At 35.1% G+C, this 23,490-nt stretch overlaps 1 protein-coding gene across 1 annotated transcript in view; it reads left to right on the top strand.

Annotated features, from left to right (window-relative positions):
• Positions 1-2,906: 2,906 nt before the first annotated feature.
• The window catches only part of LOC120353770 (paired box protein Pax-6-like), a 21,027-nt gene continuing 443 nt past the window's right edge, over positions 2,907-23,490 (top strand). Inside the window, exons 1-2 of the mRNA XM_039438574.1 lie at positions 2,907-3,106; positions 7,287-7,471. Of these exons, the coding sequence (XP_039294508.1) occupies positions 2,907-3,106; positions 7,287-7,471 (385 nt within the window). The remainder of the gene's footprint in view (positions 3,107-7,286; positions 7,472-23,490) is intronic.

Raw genomic sequence — 23,490 nt, 5'->3', positions numbered from 1 at the left:
TTTCACTTTCCATCAGCTACTGCCATGCTTATTACTGTATCTTACTGTTTGTGTACACATACAGAGATATAATAAGTGTAGCATCAGCTGATAAAAAGCGAAATCCGCGTGTTCGTAGCGCATAAGTCTGAACGCAGCTTTAGGTTTTCATAACATCATAAGTTTATAAATTAAAAGATACCGATACACTAGCCAACTCAATTCAATTACAAATTCATCTTTGATATCTATCAATCATTTTCTGACACTTATACCTACAAATTCATTTTCTATCTGACAAGGTTGAAACCTCCATTTGCACTTGGAGGATTCAATCTTGCCACGAGAAACATGTTTAGATGTACATGTGAATACAAATGAAGAATACCACAATCCACAAATGGAATGAATGAAAAACGACAAATAGATTCGTGAACAACCCAATCAAACAAATTGTTGGTATATCCCACTTATAAACACCTGAAATCATAAGAATACAGATAAAAGTACAAAGATTAAGAGTGAGAGAGAAGTCAGGATACATGTGAGAAGAGAGAGAGAGAAATAGTGAGAGAGAGCAAATTTTGATTGAACGTAACCCGTTTGACAACGATGCTGAACAGTTTAATTGTTGGCGAGTCGCTCCCCAGAGAGATCTGTAGTTGACACTCTACACCCCCAAAAAGAGGCCCTGGGGATCCTTAACTTCCACTCTCCTCTTCCCTTACTCCTCTCAACTCTCTTCATCCAACACCCACCCATCCTAACCATGATGATGATAATGATGATGATGATGATGATGACTAGTATAGACAAACGTCCTAACCAAATAGCCTTGGGACACAGTTTACAGTAAGTTCTCCCCCACAGTTCCGGGTTGCTGGGAGGATGTTTTGGTGGCTGGTTTTGCAAGGCGGCGTTTAATCTCTGAAAACAGTTTAACCGATTATCTCGCGATCAAAAACACCCTGATTTGTAACCTAAACGGCTCGGGGCAATTTTAATCAAACTGCTAAAAGGATAGAAGTGTTCGACCCCTTTTAAAACTGGCGTTTAAATGGTTTGTTGCTGAATTTAAGGTGGACTGAATTTACAGATTCAATCGTGTTGTGTGAACAAACATTACAGAAGTTGTATGATTCTGAATGATTGATTGGAAACAAATAGAATAGATAAATAAATATATCTATTGGAATATATTGAATCTGAATGATTGATTGGGAAAAATTGAATATATAAATAAATAATGAATTATTATTTATTATTAAACTAAATTCCAAATTCAAATGCTGTAATTCACCCCCGATGACTTCTGCTACTGCAAATATTGACAACAGGGTAAACAGCTAGATGGAAATTCAATGTGCGCTACTATTCAAGAATTATTTGTCAGCCCGGCAAATAAATAGATCTATTAGAATGTATTGAATTATCCGAATTTCTATAACTTGTTTTGCTTTTGAATTTATTAATCTTTGGATTTTGCTTTTTTGGATTTGCTTTTGACTTTATCAATGAATGACGTTAAGTCCTCGGTCCCGGTTCATAAAAGCAGTCAAGTCATGTAAGAGGCCCTGAAATATTGATCAGGAGCGACCTGAAAGCTCTGACATCAGACCTGAGACTAGGTTTTCCAAATTTATTTATCTATCAATCAAACGATTATTGCGTTACAAAATTCTGAAAGTAGGTACACTTCCTGTTAGAAATATGTTTATCCGTGGAAGTTATCAACTTCAAAATCTCTTCACGTTGTTTGAAAACCAACCACCAACAACTAGGAATCTATCTCTCATCATCATCCTCTTCTCTACCCACGCACAAGTCAGAGCTTATGTGGGCATCATCCTCAGAGAAACAAAAACAGTTTGAATCACTAATCTAGGTTGTTCATACCAAAATATGAATGAACCCTGTTTTTATTTAAAACCTCAACTGAGAGATTCAAATGAATGGAAAGGAACTCAAACATATGGAAGAAATTTAGACGATCAATTTATTAGCTTCAACAAACATAATTTGACTCTCGATCAGTGAAAATCTCATATAGAATCTTACGACATACCCCTACAGTCTTTGAATGAATGGAAAGAAACTCAGTATAGTAGCCCTATACAGAAAAGAGATAGGAAAGAAACTCTTATAAACGAAATAAATTCAGACGATCAACAATCGTAATTTGTAGCTTGAACAACAATAAAAATTTGACTCCCAATCAGTACAAATCTACTTTAGAATCTTGTCACTTGTTATGGTGTGTATGAATGAAATGAAAGCTGAATGAATGCTCTGTTAAGTACACAACAAACAATAGTAATTTAAACGATTAAACTTGATAACCATCAAACTTTGCCGCTTGATTTGTTCAAACTAGAAACTATACTCTGGATAAAATTCTCCAGGGCTACTCTTAATTATAAATAAAATTAGAATTCTAAGTAGCCTTTTAAAATTGTTCAATCACCACATACTCCGGCTTTATATAATGCCATTATCAAGTCTAAGTATATTATAGCCGAAATATGTCGTGATTGAACAATTTTAAAAGGGTACTTAGAATTATAATTTTATTTATATCTGAATAAAATGTATGAATGATCTTATGAGACCTGAATGAATGACCAATACACACAACCATTTCTGTACAACAAACACTAGTAGTTTAGTCCAGTTTAGACGATCATAAAACCTGAATGAATGCTTTACAACAAACACAAGTAGTTCAAATTAGTTTAGACAATAATGAAACCTGAATGAATGCTTTACAACAAACACAAATAGTAGTTTAAACTAGTTTAGACGATCATGAAACCTGAATGAATGTTTTACAGCAAACACAAATAAGTTAGTAGTTTAAACTAGTTTAGACGATCATGAAACCTGAATGAATGTCTTACAACAAACCCAAGTAGTTTAAACTAGTTTAGATGATCAATCAGCTGATCAGAAATGTGAAATCAGGTCACAGCGGTGTGAATCAGCTGGGCGGTGTGTTCGTTGGAGGACGCCCCCTGCCCGACAGCACCCGGCAGAAAATTGTCGAGTTGGCACATTCCGGAGCAAGGCCTTGCGACATATCGCGAATACTGCAAGTCTCCAATGGATGTGTCTCCAAAATACTCGGCAGGTACGTTAAGTTGAACTTCTTCACGATCTTCAGTAGTGTAGTTGTGTGTTTTTTACCATAAAAATGTTTATACAATTCATGTTTTGTATAATATGTTTGAATTTTGTGAAAATTTCTAAACTTTCTCAGTTGTTGAGAAGGTGATTTCAAATTTGTGGTTGACTTACATCTAGTATTTTCATTCAGTACTTTCTAAACTGTTTCACTTGGAAAAGTGTATTCGAGGGCCTAGTGTTTTTTTCAGTATGTGCATATTAATTTTGTCACTCTCAACTGTTTGTTTTTGATTCTTCAAGACTTTGGCTTGGTTGCACAAAAGCCGGTTAGATTTTAACTGTGATTTATTTCACGAGAACCAATCAGAGAAGCCGCCTTATCAGAAATACCTTCTCTGATTGGTTCTCGTGAAATTAATCACGGTTAAAGTCTAACCGGCTTTTGTGCAACCAGGCCAAAGACTTGAATAATTAAAAACAAACAGTTAAGAGGGACAAAATGCAAATGCACATTTAAAAGCCATCTCATCAAAAATGCCTTCTCTGATTGGTTCTCGTGAAATTAATCACGGTTAAAATTTAACCGGCTTTTGTGCAACCGGCACTAAATATTTGAATCAGTTGGCTACTTTTTGCAATTTCTCATTCTTGAGCAATGAACTTTAGTAAGCAGAGACTAAATTAGGCATACACTAAAGAGGAATACACTCGACAGTTTTCTTTTGATATTCGTTGTAAAAATTGAAGTGATTAAGTGAAGTAACTCCACAATTAATACTTGAGAAAACTCCAAGTAGCCTAGTGATGTGTTTCCACGTTCTCCTATTCAAATTGTTACACTTGATTCAAACTAATCCAACACTGTCTTCATAATAATTTATGATAAATTCTTTCGTATTCAATTCCTGAGCCTACCGGCTAACTTCGGTTCTACAATTTCACACCAGAGCTACTGAAAATTATTGTTATCCAGCATTCTTGTCTAGTTTGTTGAGCTCTATTAAGTACTCGATTACACAAAAATAAATTTAGTCAAATTGAACTTGACCGAGAGAAAGAAAGAAAGAAAGAAAAAAAGAAATATTTATTGCCAAAATCATTGAACAAACTTTACAAATGTGAAAAATATAAAAATTTTCATACACAATACATTACAAAAACTTAAAATTAAAATATTTTCCATTTAAAAATCGATTATAATATTATCATTGGCGTTACCAGAAAAACTAAGTAGTTTGAGCGATGGCAACGAGTAATCAGTCGGCTATAATTATATATAGCCGGCTATACCGGCTAACATACTCTCTGTTAACGATACATTTCTCCTCGAAGGATGTTGAGACTATATCTGGTGTTTTAATGATTAGGAACCGGTATTGAATGTAAGATAAATCAAAAATATTTCTTTCAAATAGCATTAAAGCTTTCACACCGATTGCAACCAAATTATCTCGACATAGTGATAAAAACCATCACAAGAGCTTTCCAGCTGACCACAATCCACTACCGCATCATCAAAAAACGTTTATCAGATTGAAAACGATGCAGTAGCGTGGGGCCTGTCACACAAACCACAAATAAACAACGACAAACAGAGCTTTAAAACGCATCCAATAGCATGCAAGCTTTCACACCGACCAGTCACGCGTGACCGAAAAAATATTCTCGCCGCTCGGAATTGTTGTAACACGATGATTTAATGCCGCGTTTAATGGACTAGAGTGAGATCCACTTCAGACTCGGTCAGGACTCGTCATGAATAACACCAATCCTCTCCCATTAAATTAATGCTGACAGTTTTTAGTGAAGAGATCCACTTCAGAACCGGTCAGTACTCCTCATAAGTAACACCAATGCTCTCCCATCCAATCAATACTGACAGTTTGAAGTGAAAAGATCCACTTTAGAACCGGTCAGTATTCCTCATGAATATCACCAATGCTCTCCCATTTAAACAATACTGACAGATTGTAGTGAAGAGATCCTCTTATTCACTTCGGAACCGGTCAGTATCCCCTATAAATAACACCAATACTCGCCCATTCAATCTTTGATGACAATTTGTAGTGAATTTCGCTACAGTGACGACGCGGCATCCGAATACAGCAAATAAAATCGCGATTAGCAAACACAAGCGGTGTGATACGATTATTGGCGACGCGATTTATGAATGCCAACGTTTTGGGAAACAAAACTGTGACGTCAAACAATTGTCGCTGTAATTTAAACGGTGCGGCCAGCTTTCAACTCCAGTGCGTTTTGGAGCGCTGCTTTGAATTAAAGCTGATTGCAGCAGAATTTTTGACAAATGCGATTGGGAGCGGTGATTGGACAGTTTATTGGATGATTTTAGATGGTTTCGGACAGTTTATCGGGTGATTTGAACATTTACTGTGTTCGTGATAACTGGAGGGACGGCAGTGACAAAGGACTCCTTTCAAAATGACCTTATTGTTTGGTGATATCAGTGGTTTGATCTTTTTGGGGGGATTAGAACAGAATAAATGACTTTTTTATCGTGGACCTGGCGAAGTTTGGGCTTTAATGTCCACTCTACCACTTGACCACAATTTTTATTACTTAACCACTCAACCACTAATTGGATTAGTGAGGTCGATTGAGCTGAAAAATCACACAGCTGATAGGATTTCATAAAAGAATGATTGAGTTGTTGAAAGCTGTATAATACGAATTATGATAATTGCCCATCAATAGAGTTTAAAAAAAATGGTACTGCTAGTAATGAAATGTGATAATCAGTATTAGGCCTACTTCTTTCACTGTAATTTTTGTTGGGACATCAATAATCCAGAATCTGATTGTTGTAAAAAAAGGCTGTGATGCTTAGCTGATAACACAGAAATTTGTTTTAGCTTAAAAATCACACAGATAATAGGATTCCATGAAAGAATGATTGAGTAATAACGTATATGCTGCTGAAAGCTGTATAATTCGCTTCAGTTTTATAAGGTACTGCTAGTAATGAAAACTGATTAAATGTGATAATCATTATCAACTTATTTCACTGCAATTTTTGTTGGGTTATCAATAATCCAGAATTTGGGAGAAAGGGACGTGATGCTGATATATGAATTTATTATATTGTTAATAGAAATTCTCTCAAATTCATCCAAGCTCCCTGAGTTCTACAAGTACGAGCGCTAGAGTTGCCCCTTTCATTCATGTATCAATCATAAGGAGGAAACTAACGGGCTGAAACCAAAACTGTTCACCTATCAAATTGCTATTTGAAATATAGGATTATCTTGAACTTGAAAATAATTGAAATCCATACAATTGACAGCAAAAACTCATGCCCCAGAAAGTTCCAATCTAGAAAAATCAGAAAGTTGATGAACTACAAGTATATTTATTTTCTTTTGATACTATAGATTTCCCACACTTTTATTCAGGATAATGCTCATGCTTCAACTTAAAGTATGCTATAATTATGCTTCTGGGGGAACTTTCTCAACAAGCCATATCCAAAAAAAGAGAATGACAATTGATACAATATAACAATGTATTTTCCTTGAGAATCAATCTACAAAAACCATTAGGAAAATTCCCAATAGTCACTATTGATACTTTCAATTTTCAATTAATTTTTATTCTTCCTCGTATCTTCATTTTTTAATTGATAATGACGATTGTCTCAGCATATTGTATGTTTTATGGCAGGCAATAAACAATGATTTGATTTGATTTGATATCGTAGAGCCGTCTCTTTCAGTGAAATGAAAACACACATATTTTGTCAAATCTACATTTACATTATTATCAAAAATTGATTATTATAAATGTGGGATATATTATTTACATTAAAAAGGACTGTAAAAGAAAGAATGATGTGGAATATCAGCCATTTGGAAGGAGAGATCACGAAAGAGATGGGTTAATTTTATAGGCACAGAGGTTTGAAACAGGCAGAAATGCTCACCCCGTGAGAGGAATAAGAAGAAGATAAATGAAGGAATGAAGGTTCTTTATTAGGAGACTTGAATCACTTCGTAAAATGTTTGAACCACGAAAAAAAACACTCACTACGATGCAAAACAATTTGTTACCTGTAGTCTTTCTTAGTAGCCTAGTAACTGTTTGTAATATTCTTTCGTAATATTTTTCAATTCCTTTTTATCCAGTATTTCTCTACCAGTATTCCTAAATTTTGGCAATGTTTGCAGGTACTATGAGACGGGCTCGATACGACCTCGCGCCATAGGCGGTTCCAAGCCTCGGGTGGCAACGGCTGAGGTCGTCGCGAAAATCTCGCAATACAAACGCGAGTGTCCCTCCATCTTCGCCTGGGAAATCAGGGACCGATTACTAGCTGAAGCCGTCTGCACTAACGACAATATACCTAGTGTGAGTACAAATCTAAATACATTTTATTCATTGATTCAAATGATCTATTATTCAAGTGAGATTTACTATGTAGTGCCTGATTCTTTTTTATAAATTCCGATATTGAAATCAAACTGTGATGAAATTTTCATATTCTCGAGTACCATAACAAATTAAGTTTTCGTCGAGTGAGTGGAATTACTTATCGACCAATTTTGGCAGTCGATGATTCTGAAGGATCGGAAATTGTGAACTGAAGATTGATAATTGTGTAACAACCGAGGATTTAAAGTTCGTCTTTTAGCATGTATATTCTTCTTATTCTGTTAATTATAATTGAAAAAAGGCCATGCCATATGTTAATATAGAACTATAATCTAGAGAGAGTACCTATTCCAAACAGTTGTTAACTGGTAACTAAATTAATAATTTTGTCAGGGTGGCATTAAGTTGAGTTGACTTTGTTAGGTTGGCACTAAGTTGAAGATTGAAATGCATTTATCGCGGAAAAATTGATTGGGCACTGCTACTTCAATCAGAACTATTCCTGGTAATATCATATTATTAGCCGTCAGGCTCGCTTCGCTCGCCATATCCGTTTAGCCAGACGTTTAGTCTGTACCCCCGACTGGATCGTCCTAACATAATTATGATAAAAATGCTCAAATGAAAAATGCAGGCGAGCGAAGCGAGCCTGCTGATCTTATTCTAGGACAATCTAGTCGGGGGTCCAGGGGGCGGAGCCCCCCGGCTAGACGGATATGGCGAGCGAAGCGAGCCTGACGGCTAGTGAGATAATATTTATAAAAAGTATGAATGATTTCTCATATTTATATATTAGAGCCCGACCACATAGAGAGAGCGATTTGCGATCCCATGTGTTTCTATCTGTATCTGGATTACAAACCTTGGATATAGAAAATTATAGGATCACAGAGAGCCATTTGCGCTCTGTGTGGCCAGACCCTCATAAGATTGGTAATCTTTGCTTATCATAAGATCATTTAAACTTAATTGGCTCTCTACAAGTTTCATTAGCACAAAACATCCACTGTTCATAAAAAATTGAGAAAGTACTAGTTAGATAGCCAAGTAAGCATTTTTAGAACTAGTTGTCATCTTTATACTAGTAGTTCTGTGAACAGTAGACCTCACGCAGTATTCTCATCCACAAGTAGTACCTGATTGAAACTATAGACCTTATGGAAATACAGCAATAGACTGGCTTCTCCACACATCTGTGTAATCACTTGTCAGCTGATTCATGATGAATAATTCTATAGTCTGATTTTTACTCCAATATTGGCGTATGAAGGAGGCTCCTTTTTCCTTTTATATTATCCTTGAAATGCAAAATTTCCAAAAACCTTGTATATACGTCGACGCGCAGTTAAAAAGGAACATACCTGTTAAATTTCATGAAAATCTATTAACGCGTATCGCCGTAAATGCGCAACATAAAAACATTTAAACATTCAAACATTTAAACATTAAGAGAAATGCCAAACCGTCGACTTGAATCTTAGACCTCACTTTGCTCGGTCAATAACACGTTGTTTGTCGTGATCTTCAAATAAAACACCAAATTTTAAACAAAATCAGAGACTTATCAGAGGGTACTAGTCAGATAATTGAGTGCCTAAACAGTCTAAAGCTGGGTCTACACCAAAGTTATTAACAAAATGTTAATAACTTAATCCATATAGATTCTATTAGATTGAACGGAACTTGACAAACACATATGTTCATCATGAGTGTATGATAAGTTATGTTCAAACTAATAGCATCTATAAGGATTAAGTTATTAACGTTCTGTTATTAACTTTGGTGTAAACGGAGCTTTAGAACTTTTGAAAAAAAATAAGTTGAAAATTTTAGATAACGCGTTATCTGTCGTCATCTTCGAAAAAATTCACCTAATGTAAAACAAAATCAAGGACTTATCAGAGGGTAGTTAAGACTGAACACAGAAAAAACACAAAACACTCATTCATCTCAGAGTGTAAAGAAAAGATTTGTACTTATCCTAAAACTAAGCCACGGGGGCGGCATGAGTAAACGCGTTCAATTATTATACGAAATTTAGTTAAAGCAGACTATCCAGGGGATGGTGAGAGAAAAGAAAGTGAGAGAACAAGAGGGTGTGACGTAGAGATAGAGTGAGAAAGAGTGAACGGAAGGGGCAAGTATACGGTATGGACTGTACATTAGTTACGGGGATATAATCCGCACCCCCTCTGCTCTAAGATAGGGGTTGAAAATGATTGTAAGTAACGATTTAAGGGGTGTGCAATCAACAGAGAAAAGTTGTGATGAGACTGGAACTGGTCCAGGGTGGGGGGTGTCGAAAGAGGGGGGGTAAGATTGAGAGGGTGTTTTAACAATGAAAATTTTACAGCGTCAGACGCAAGATTGATAAAATCAATATAGGAGGAGGAGAAGGAGGTAGCGTTGAAAACATTGATGTGTTGATGTCAAATATGACTTGAGTGAGGTCCACGTTATAATGGTAGTATTTGATTGAAATTTGTGTTGCTATCCTTGTCTATCATTCGACAAAGCACATAGCGCTATCCTTATCTAGCTCCACAAAGTTGCTACCAGATCGTCTTTTAACAATGTGATTAAGTAACAAAATATTCAAACTCAATTATTAAATTCATTTCATAATCATTGAGGAATTGACATAGAAATATATTGCTAATTCTTGCAGCATCTAGGCCCTAATAGGTTCTTGGAAATACTTCTAAATTCTAGTACCTCACAAGGTCTTTTTTTGGAAAATCTCAAGTATTCTCTCCAATCACAAGGATTCTTGTTTAGGTGCTTTTTGTCAGTTTTAATACTCATGATATCTTGAGGAACTGACATTGTATTGCAAATACAAATATATTGCTGTAATGGATCAATCACGATCAGGATAAATAGAATCGATAAATATTTCAAATCACTTGAATCTGGCATAAATGTCCGAAACATGTTGTAATAAAATAATTAAAAAGGGTACTGATATTTGTATTTCTATTTATATTACAAGTAGCCCTAAATAGAAAAGAGACAATAAATAATAGAATCAGTACAATAAATTATTACATTCAATATTATTGAATGAAGAATTGGATGTTGAGGGAAGCTACTCACTCTTCTTGTCACTTCTGTGTCATGTATAATGTTATCCTGTGACTGTAGTATCCTGTCAAAAACCATTCTTGGGTTCTCAAGAGGATATCAACATATTTAGCGAATCTGTAGATCTCTCTATATACAAGGATATCTAGACTTCTCAAATCTATAGACTTCTCTACGCTCCAATATACCGATTTATAGCAACACCTCTCTCCCAGCTCTAAGATATCTATAGATCTCTCTATAAACAAAGATATCAACACTTAGCAAATCTTTAGATCTCTCTACAATATAAGACACCGCTTTAAAGCAACAACTCTCCCAGTTTTGAGGAATCCTATCAGTATAATATTATCTTTTGTGAATAAAATAGGTTAGAATTTCGAAAGTTCATTGTTATAAATTTGGTTAACGATTTAAAATTACTCTTTAAATCAAAAATACAATACTCACATTAACTTCCTGATCCATTAACGAGCCACTAGATACCGGAAATATTCGTTAGAACTCCAAAAGTGAGCTTGGTTTGAAATTATTGATAACTTCAATATTTATTTATTCGTTGATATAATTACAAATCATATGAATATGATCGGGATAGAACAACAGGCATAGCCCAAAACTATTCTGTTCCCAAATTTTGATAAATAATGAAATGTCCGAAAAACAGGTTATGTTCTTACTGAGGAAATTTAAAGTTCAAAGTTCTGTCCAAGAATATATATTATCTAGAAATCAAATTTATCAAAATAATTCAATAGATTATTTGAAAAAGAATGGTTTATTGTATTGGAGTCCAAGGACCTACTCCAACATTCTTGCACCTCTCACCTTCAAACTTCAGGGGTCATCATTAATTTCAAATTCAATCTGTATAAATGACAGTTGCTATCGGACAATACATACTGGTAATTTTCAAGAAATACTCAATTTTAAAGGGTGATTTTATGATTATTCCCCTTTTAAATTTTCCATTCCTATGCCTATTAACTCCCGAACGGAGCTCGGTCCCCCGATATTTTATTATAATTATAAACAAGTTATTTTATTAGGAGCAATCCTGGTCAGAATATTTTATTTAGTTTTGTCACCCGATCAGCTGGGTTGAATAATTCACATTTGTGAGGTTAGTTTACTGTTGTAGCATATTGAAGTCAACAATGAGACAAGCGCGTGATCATCTTGCGAACATAGTGCGAACCTCTCGCCCAACATCTATCGTAATGTTCATGATCGGAACGTGTATATCTGTACGCACCTTTAGACATCACTCTACCATATCAACTCTCCCAGCTCTAAGGAGTCTCCAATCCTCATCTCCAAAAGTCAGACAACCCTTGAAGTTAGCCTTGACAAGTAACTAAGGGGTTTCCACACTCTGCGAAGACGTTACGTTGGGGGAACCCTGCTACCCTGTCACATACGAAGTGTTTGGGGTGAATTTCCCGCTCCCACGCGTGCGTAAGTGCGTAAAAGTGTCTCTGTGTTAGTGTACACAAGCAAACTTCCCAAGAAATCTTTCCATAATACATGAGCGTCTCACACTATCGCCAACTCTATACGGCTACTAAAGTTACTGCTGTAGTATATCTATTTATGTGAAGTTATCGTATTGGTAGTATACCTTTTTATACCTATATATAAGTGGGAGATTGTGTGTTTATTTCAGAGTGTTGGTGTGAATTGGTTCCTCCCCTAAATATATACAGCGCGGTGAAAGAAAGGGTGAACTTCGGGGAACGTCAGTGACATTTTCTTTCTCTTACTTTTGTACCTTCTCTGATTATTCTCCCTGTTTTTCCATGCTCTGTTTCACTATCTCACTCTATCTCACACAATTAATCTTTCTATCACTACAACTGTCTCTGTCTGTGAGATGAGAGCTGAACTATAATGTTCTTTCTTCAATCTCAATATTCCTCACACAATTTATCATTGTATCTGTGTGAGAGTTAAGAGCTAAATACTGGGAGAGATCATGAGACTGAAGTATTATGCTTCCCATGGAGGCACTCTGTTCTCTTGTGGAGAAAATCTCGCCTACTAGCTAGATTTACTAGACCTACTCTAATATTGGATTATTGATCGTGACATAGTTGAACATTATTCATTTATTGATTTATCTGATACAAAGATGGGCTCACACACAAATTCTAGTACGAGCCTTAATGACATAAATCTGATAGAATAACAGTACAATAGAAAAATATAAAAATAATGTCGCACTTCATTAATTAATATTCACAACGATTCATTAGAACTGATAAGATTAGTAGAGGTCGATGTTTGGGAATATTAACACTATTGGAACTGAAGTTCTCAATTATATCCACGGAACAGCTTTCTATGAAAAATACTATCTTTTTTCTTCTGACTTCCACTTCAGCATAATTGATTGTTATGAAATATCAAGTTATCAAATAACATGGGCTTCAATATATGAAGAATTATCAGGAATTACTCAGGATATACAACACTTTTTCATAGGAGAATATAGCTTGATGAAGAACAGCAATCATATACTATTGAACGAGCAATTTCTGTTTATATGTTAAGATGTTTGGATGTTTCGATGTTTATATGTTTGTATTTCACCGGATCTCGAAAACGGCTCTAACGATTCTCACGAAATTCAGAACATAGTAGGTTTATAATATAAAGATTCGATTGCACTAGTTCTCATCCCTGGAAAAACTCTTTGAAGGACATTGAAAGGATAATTCATCCTAGGAAGAACAGATTTCGTCGTCTGTCGATAACAGAAGATGCGTGTGTCTGTGTGGGAGATCAGCTGTGTAATCATTCAAACAGCTTACCGTATCTCGCGAGAAATTTATTATCTAGAAATTTTAATAGACTCTATCAAAATAATCTGATTTTTTGACATGACATGGTTTATCACTCTAAATTAGAGTATATAATAATATTCAAAGTTAATAATTATTTTACAGTTTTAAGTAATTAGTGAGTGTTATTTTGTTATTCAATTTGGTTTGTAAACAATCTAAATTAGAACTTTTCTGTTTTTAAATATTTTGTCTGCAAATTGGACCTGAATTCAAGTGGATGAAACATAACCTACTTTTTGGACCATTTATAATGTATAAATCAAAATTCGGGGAAGAAAAAGTTTTGGGCTGTGCCTGTTTGTCCTTCCCCAATCATTTCGAAGAATTGTGCTCTGTTTATCAATAAATATATAACGAGCGGAGCTTGATTCATCGATATTAAAGCTTAATGCAGTGAATAAATATTACAATACGAATTTGTTCCTTGTAAATTAATGGAATCAATCATGTAAGATTAACATTGTGAGATGTGGAGGAATAGAAAAATAGTGTATCAAGGATTATTATAGTTTATAAACAGGGATAGAACATAGAGATATAAGGTAGACTAGGAAATACTAGCTCAGAATGTAGGTCAGTATACATTTGAAATACCAAACTGCTGTGACTAATGAACTATAGTGAGGTCCACGTTATAATGTCAGTGGAGAAAGATAGGTGAACAACGTTGGCGAAACTCTGTCTTGTCAATGCCTTCAGTAGCCCCCAGTCAATGTCTTCTATAGACGGTAGCTGATACAGGTTTATTGATGTAACATTAACTGTTCATACTCGTTTAAAATAATCAATTATATTTTATTAAGCTAGAAATTATATTTATCAATAATTTCATGATTAGGATGAAATATTTTGTTAATCAATTATCAATTCTACATTGTTGAGAGACGATCTATCAACAGAGCAGAGCGAGAAAGAGATAGCGCTAACCGCTTTGTTGAATGATACACAAGGATAGCAATAATACCATTGCAAATCAAAAGTTGCCATTATAACGTGGACCTCACTATACCAATTCTGAATCTGAAATGAAGTAGTTCATACATATATTACTCCTGCAGTAATTTACAACGGTGATAAATCATCAATACTCAAAACTTCATTAGATAAGCAACTCGTATTAATTGGTAAGGGAATAAAAGAGGTGCCCATCCAGGCTGAGGTATGCGATATCCAGCTATTTCAATTGGGGTCCCAGGAATTCCAAGAGGAATGTGACTCTAAGCTTCCTACAATGGGCAAAACAATTCTTGCTGGGGTGGATTGGACCCGTATTTTCGAGTGGGACATATTTACTGGTATATATATATCACTTGAATAGTATATAATAAACCAGTATCAGTTCAGCAAATATATGCTATACTAAATCCTTTATAGTTGATTAATATATACCATTAAAATGATATATATATATATATATATATATATATATATAATATATATATATATATATATATATATATATATATATATATACCAGTAAATATGTCCCACTCGAAAATACGGGTCTATTAAGGATTTAGTATAGCACATATTTGCTGAACTGACACTGGTTTATTATGTATATCTATTGAATAGTATATATTATTAATCATCTAGTAGGCATTGGGTATATCACATTATATTTGCTGATGATATTTGTAGGTGGGTTAGGGAGATCTGGTCAAATCGGAGGGGCTTTAATTAACTTGTTATTATAGTACCTGTTGTAGAATTAGTATAGTACTAGAAAAGGTTAGGATAGTAGGCAACTGCAATATGGGAAATGATAAAGGATACGTACAGAATAATCATTGCAGGATGTTGATAATATTATTCTTACTTTTTGTAAGAATAAATAAATAATCAAAGGAAGAGTACAGTAGGAGGAAGGATGTACTAAGAGGACATTTCTGAATGCACTTTTTCGGAAGGAATATACAATATTCTGATGGGGGAAAACAAAATGTATGTATATTCTTTCCATTCATCCATTACATTTACACATGTACAAAATCAAAACAGTATCCATGATACAAAATAAGGTACAAATTAGGAGAGAAGTATATTCAAGTATATCGAAATCTGTTACTAGCCGTTCAAATTCCTCTCTCTGTAAGAATTTAAAAACTGCAGAATTAAAATTAAATTGAATTCGTATGGCAATTGTTGGTGGGGAGTCCCTTGCGGGAAGGTCCCACCGCCTGAATATATAATTTAAGCCGTCAATGAGCCTTACGACTGTCATACTTCAGCCGGGACCGACACGACTGCAGAATGTTTTCCCACCTGAAATGCTAGATGGAATGTTCAGTGGATAGCTCACACACGTAATCAGTTCATGATTATGATCTTAATTATCCGATTACTCTTTAAAAACGTAAAAACATCGAAATTCTATGAAAACAATGATACGATTCTCCTGGAACTCAACTTCCTCTCAAATCCTCATGGTTAAGCTGTAGAATGGACATTACTGTCCAAACTTCACCACGTCAACAAAAAATAAGTCACTCTATCCTGAAAGTTTTTTGATATTTAATATTGAAACTCCCCAAAAAAACTTCCCATATTTATCAACCTCAGCACCCTTCCTCTTCGAAAAATGATCGATAGAGTTTACCCCAGATTCCAAAATGGCGTCATATCATTTATACCCACCCTTTACACCCCTTCCCTAAAATTTTGGGGTGCATACTAGATCATACAAAATCTCATTATACCAATCGTGACTGGACGAAACGTAGCTAGTTTGCCAGCTTTTGTGAAATAGTCTCATTCCATGGTTATAGGATACAAGGTATTAGATGTGTATATTTTGTATATTGGGGGTTGTACACCCTATATTCCATGATCATGGGTTTATCCCGGACCCTCTTGTAGTATTGATTTCGTCTGTGGTCTATAATATTGATGTAGATCTGATCAGATAACGGTTGCAGTTCTCATAGATGATACATTTTCAATGTCAATTTTGAATTATTTGTACCTGCTTTAAAAAAAGTGTTAACAGATCAACGGTTATGCATTGATTTATTGTAAATGGTTTTCATTGAGATGATATGGTTGTGAGAGAATCTTCAGACCTTGAAAATAATTAAGATTAAATGTAGCTATTAACTCTAGCATTCACATCGTTATACCTTAGACTAAATAAACAATTTGAATCTGTGATTAAAGCGTTTGTAACTTTTATTTTTATTTTCTTGTAATTTAACTGTAATCCAACACTTTGGTTAATGAACAGTTCAATTCTAGCTTAAATTAATAGGTTAAAGTTTGACACTAGAGGGGTATATCCATAGAGAAACAATAGCGTAAGTAGATATCCCATGGTATAGGGAATTTATGTCGCAACTTTTACTGTTATCTCAAGCCGATTACTGTCGCTTATTGTCAATTTTTACTGTTTTGTTGGGGTGAGAGTGTTGGAACGGCACAATTTGAGAGACTACAAGCGTCACACAGCTGCATAGGAAAGAACTATGAGTGAACTATCGGCTTGGGATAACAGTAAAAGTTGCGACATAAACACCCTATACCATGGGATATCTACTTACGCTATCGTTTCTCTATGGTATATCACTCCTTCTCAGTCTGATTGAGCAATGCCCATTCACTGTTTCTCTATGATATCACTCACTAACACTATGCTACACGAGATCTGTAGGCTTCTTCCTTTTCATGAATTTTATGATCAAGTTTTAATTGAAGCCCTCAACAATTCCAAACTATATTGATGCATTGAACTATTCCCTCAGTAAAAGGAAAAGTAATATTACAGTTATAATAGCTATTTGTATATCTAGAGTGAAAAGTACGACTTTTTCTCCCTGTGGGAAAAAGTTTGAAGCCCGAGGCGAAGCCGGGGGCAGCAATTTTCCTGAGGGAGAAAAAGTATTTTTCGCTCGTGATGTACACAACATTTTTCCTCCATCTACATTTTTTTATAGAAACTGCAAATAAAATCATTCTAATAACTTACGTATTGGTGACAATGATTCCTAACAACATAACCTAAATCTAAAACCTAAAAACCGGTCGTCTGATTGGCACTGCCGATTGCGCTATCTATCGGCAAAAGTTGTAACAATTATATCAGCTGAGCAGCTACCAAAAATGGCTGACTCCAGATCACGCGGTTCAGATTTGAATTGCAGATCAAAAATATTTGTTTTGAATAGAATAAAATATTTTAAAAATTGTATAAATTTTTATCGTCTGCTACTAATATTAAGAATATAATAATTATCATACAAACATATATTTCATGAGTTGATCAAATTTTTGGTTGTGGTATTGAATTCAGTTGACTCAATGACAGACACCTCTATCATGCTTTCCCATCTGAGCTTAGACCTTCTAACCTATTACAATGTAAGTTTCAAAATAGAGATGCTCCCCATGTTATTTAAATGGAGTCACTTTACTCCCTAGGGAGTTTTTCTGTTTTTTACTACCGAGAGCGAAAAAGTGACACTTTAGTATTAGGTTTCAGGGAGTAAAGTAAGTGCTTTAAACAGTAGGTGGAGGAAAATTGAATTTATTATTCACCAACCAATTATCTCATTCATCTCAATTTTGATAGCTTGTATCATATAATCAGATTCCCGACAGATTTTTGACAGCAGATATCTTTATCATAGATCAAATGTAGTTGAAGGTTTTTTCAAAGATTTACAACAATTTCTGTAAGAGAAGCTTTTTGACACTTGCCAATAATATGAGAAATAGTTCTAGTTTCTAAAAAGTATATAGTTCTGATCCTAGTAGTATAACATTGCAGGGGAGCCCACAGCATGTTTTGATGTCGCAAGTTGCGACATGAGGCTGAATTTTGGGGGGGATTTTTGGAAAAAACTAGGGAAAATGGGAGGGATTTTCCAATATACAGTTTTAAAGTACCTAAATGGATACCAAATTTTGAGAATTTTGGGGGGGAATTTTGCGACATGAACCATTGGGGGATGGGCACCCCTGTAACATTGAGTAGTATATTCAATCATTCAGAATTATACAAGTTACAGAAAAGTACCACAGGCTAACTTATGCCCAAAACGGTTCCAATTCTAATTTATACAATAGTACAAATGTTTCTAGAGGTTATGTGTGTCACAGTTTACAGTTTGGCCGGGTGGCACAAACTCTTTGTCAGCCGCCATGAACCGTCAGCCGCCGGCAGTAGGCACGTCGCTTGTCATAACTTGTCAAATTTTGACGGTCACCTCTGCCTTTGTTTAGGATCAGTCACGTCGCGAATTTCAAGTGGAACTGACCTCTATGTCGTCGCGCTCGTCAATTTTGGAGTTCTAAAGAATATTTCCGGTATCTAGTGGGTCGTTGATGGATCAGGAAGTTAATGTGAGTATTGTATTTTTGATATAAATAGTAATTTTAAATCGTTAACCAAATTTATAACGATGAACTTTCGAAAATCTAACCTATTTTATTCACAAAAGATAATATTATACTGATAGGATTCCTTAAAACTGGGATAGTTGTTGCTTTAAAGCGGTGTCTTATATTGTAGAGAGATCTAAAGATTTGCTAAGTGTAGTTATTCCTTATTTATAGAAAGATCTATAGATATTTCAGAGCTGGGAGAGAGATGTTGCTTTAAAGCGGTGTAGTAGAGTGTAGAGAAGTCTATATATGTGAGAAGTCTAGATATTCTTGTATATAGAGAGATCTACAGATTCGTTAAGTGTTGATATCCTCTCGAGTACCCACGAAGGGTTGGTTTGTTGACAGGATACTACAGTCACAGAATAAGAGATACAGGATATAGAAGTGACAAGAAGAGTGAGTGGCTTCTCTCAACATCATGAAGCTTTTTTCCAATTCTTCATTTGATAATATTGAATGTAATAATTTATTGTACTGATTCTATTATTTATTGTCTCTTTTCTGTTTAGGGCTACTTGTAATATAAATAGGAATACAAATCTCAGTACCCTTTTTTAATTATTTTATCACAACATGTTTCAACATTCATGCCATTTTCAAGTGATTTGAAATGAATATTTATCGATTCTATTGATCCTGATCGTGATTGATCTATTTTAGCAATATATTTCAATGTCAGTTCCTCAAGATATCATGAGTATTAAAACTGACAAAAAGCACCAAAACAAGAGTCCTTGTGATTGGAGAGAATACTTGAGATTTTCCAAAAAATGACCTTGTGAGGTACTACAATTTAGAAGATTGTCTAAGAACCTATTAGGGCCTAGATGCTGCAAAAAATACTCTTGAAATATAATCTCATGACATTGGATCCGCAAGATCACGTCATTTAACCGCGGTTAAACGCTATACACAAACGTGAAATCTGTAGCTAAATCTCAAATTGCATTTTCATTATCATACACCTTACCGATCCCCCGTTTATCAAGTCATTTATGAAAATATTGAAGGGTAAGGGTAAGCATTCCTGACCGACAATGAGGAAGTACTGGGTTCGATTCCCGGGCTGACAAATAATTTTTGAATAGTAACGCTCATCGAATTTCCATCTAGCTGTTTACCCTGTTGTCAATATTTGCAGTATAGTAGCAGAAGTCTTCGGGGTGAATATTACAGCATTAAATTTGGATTTTCGTTTAATGATAATTAAAAATTGAAGGATATGTCACATTGTTCATGAATTACTGATGATTTTTATTAATAATAAGTTTATTTAGGTAGGTTCACTCCTCAAAGGATTGACCCTCCTCAACTCATTTTCCTATAGTGAGGCTCACGTGGAATTGCTGTGTAGAAAGATAGGGGACACCGTTGCCGATTCTCTACCTTGCCATTGCCTTCAATAGAGGATAGCTGATACCGGTATATCTGATGTGACATATTTTCTTTTCTGGCTTAAAATTTTGCAAAATTACTCAAAAATTTCCAATTTGTCCAAATTTTTCCAAAAATTTTCCAGTTTGAGTGAAATATTTTTGTTTTTAATTAGTTTTTGAATATCAAAATTTAAAATGTTTAATTTAGTCATTGGTTTGAAGTAAAAATAGGACTTTTTTAACTGAAAGTGAAATCTTAACCTCATTCTTTTTTGAAACTTTAATTTGTAAAAATTTGGGAGAAGACAGTTTTGGGCTATGCCTGTTGTCTTCTCCCAATCATATTATATGTTATAATTATGAGTTGTGATTGTCAATGAAACGAATGAATGAATGAATTTACTGTTCATTCTAGTTTAAAATACTTATTTATTTTTCAAAAATATATATTTCTCAATGATTATGAAATGAATTTTAATAATTGAGTTTGAATATTTTGTTACTTAATCATATTACTACATTATTAAAAGACGATCTGGTGGCAACGTTGTGGAGCTATATAAGGATAGCGCTATCTGCTTTGTCGAATGATAGACAAGGATAGCAACGCCACTGTTAATCAAATACTGCCATTATATCGTGGACCTCACTTAAGTCATATTTGACATCAACACATCAATGTTTTTAACGCTACCTCCTTCTCCTCCTCCTATATTGATTTTATCAATCTTGCCTCTGACGCTGTAAAATTTTCATTGTTAAAACACCCTCTCAATCTCACCCCCCCACCCTTTTTGCGACCCCCCCCCCTGGACCAGTTCCAGTCTCATCACAACTTTTCTCTGTTGATTGCACACCCCTAAATCGTTACTTACAATCATTTTCAACCCCTATCTTAGAGCAGAGGGGGTGCGGTTATTCTCCCCGTAACTAATGTACAGTCCATACCGTATACTTGCCCCTTCCGTTCTTTCTTTCTCACTCTATCTCTACGTCACACCCTCTTGTTCTCTCACTTTCTTTTCTCTCACCATCCCCTGGATAGTCTGCTTTAACTAAATTTCGTATAATAATTGAACGCGTTTACTCATGCCGCCCCCGTGGCTTAGTTTTAGGATAAGTACAAATCTTTTCTTTACACTCCGAGATGAGTGAGTGTTTTGTGTTTTTTTGTGTTCAGTCTTAACTAAAAGGGGTCAAACAGGGTTCCTGCCTCTCTCTAACCCAATTCAAAATTTATATGTGTACTGCTCTAAAGAAATGGACACAGAAATGCAGCCCAATGGGAATAGAGCTGGAGGATTCCAAGATACATACATTCCTCTTCGCGGATGATCAGGTAGTTTTAGCAGAAGATCATCAGGACATGACCTATATGATAATAAAATTGATAGCAGAATACAAAAATGGGGCTTGGAGGTTAACACGAAAAGACAACATAATTGCAGCTCGGAGGCACAGGACAGGATATTGAAACTGAAAATGGATTGATTAGAAATGTTAGGATCTACAAGTACCTCGGCGTTGTTATTAGTGATGATGGAAGGGATAGAGTGGATATCATGGGGAAGATAAGGAAGGGAAAAAATATGATAAGAGCACTACATCCAATCCTATGGAATAAAAACATAACAAAAAATACAAAAAATAAATATACCAGGCAATGATTGAGCCAGTCATGACGTATGGGTCAGAAGTGTGGTTGTGGACAAATTAACTTCACAAAAACTTCTTTCATCAAATGATGTACTGGAAGGAGTTTAGGATTGACGTTTGTGGATCGAATCAGGAATGATTAATAAAGAGAGATGAGCGCAAAAACACGATAATGGATGTCATTGGAGAAGAAACAATTGAAATGGTATGGACACCTGCGCAGAATGAATGAGGAAGACTTCCTTTGAAAGTATGGAATTGGGTACCAGCGAACAGAATAGGCGTGGTAGACCGCGAAAGAGATGGGTATCCAATGTCCACGTTCAAAATGAGAGTAGAGGTCTCTTTGAAGGAGACTGGATAAATAAGGAAAGATGGCGATTGGGGTGCGAGAAGCGACATAACTGAAGTTGCAAAAACTCGCTATATATATATAGTCTTAACTACCCTCTGATAAGTCCTTGATTTTGTTTTACATTAGGTGGATTTTTTCGAAGATGACGACAGATAACGCGTTATCTTAAATTTTCAATTCATTTTTTCCAAAAGTTCTAAAGCTGCGTTTACACCAAAGTTAATAACAGAACGTTAATAACTTAATCCTTATAGATTCTATTAGTTTGAACATAACTTATCATTCACATGATGAACATATGTGTTTGTCAAGTTCCGTTCAACCTAATAGAATCTATATGGATTAAGTTATTAACATTTTGTTAATAACTTTGGTGTAGACCCCGCTTTTACTGTTTAGGTACTCAATTATCTGACTAGTACCCCTGATAAGTCTCTGATTTTGTTTAAAATTTGGTGTTTTATTTGAAGATCACGACAAACAACGTGTTATTGACCGAGCAAAGTGAGGTCTAAATTCAAGTCGACGGTTTGGCATTTCTCTTAATGTTTAAATGTTTGAATGTTTAAATGTTTTTATTTGCGCATTTACGGCGAAACGCGGTATAGATTTTCATGAAATTTTGACAGGTATGTTCCTTTTTAACTGCGCGTCGACGTATATACAAGTTTTTGGAATTTTGCATTTCAAGGATAATATGAAGGAAAAAGGAGCCTCCTTCATACGCCAATATTGGAGTAAAAATCAGACCTATAGAATTATTCATCATGAATCAGCTGACAAGTGATTACACAGATGTGGAGAAGCCAGTCTATTGCTGTATTTCAATAGGTCTATAGTTTTTCAATCAGGTACTTGTGGATGAGATACTGCGTGAGGTCTACTGTTCCCAGAACCTACTAGTATAAAGATGACAACACTAGTTCTAAAAATGCTTACTTGGCTATCTAACTAGTATTTTCTCAATTTTTTATGAACAGTGGGTGTTCTGTGCAAATGAAACTTGTAGAGAGCCAATAATTAAGATTAAAAATCTTATGATAAGCAAAGATTACCAATCTGTGTCTGGCCACACAGAGAGCTATTTGCGCTCTGTGATCCTATAATTTTCTATATCCAAGGTTTGTAATCCAGATACAGATAGAAACACATGGGATCGCAAATCGCTCTCTCTATGTGGTCGGGCTCTAATATAGAAATATGAGAATCAATTCTACTTTTTTATAATATTATCTCACTAGCCGTCAGGCTCGCTTCGCTCGCCATATCCGTCTAGCCGGGGGCTCCGCCCCCTGACTCC

Source organism: Nilaparvata lugens, chromosome 12, assembly GCF_014356525.2.
Source record: "Nilaparvata lugens isolate BPH chromosome 12, ASM1435652v1, whole genome shotgun sequence".
Classification (NCBI taxonomy): Eukaryota; Metazoa; Arthropoda; class Insecta; order Hemiptera; family Delphacidae; genus Nilaparvata; species Nilaparvata lugens.
Note: the sequence above shows the minus strand (reverse complement) of the source record. Positions and strands in the feature narration are given on the sequence as shown.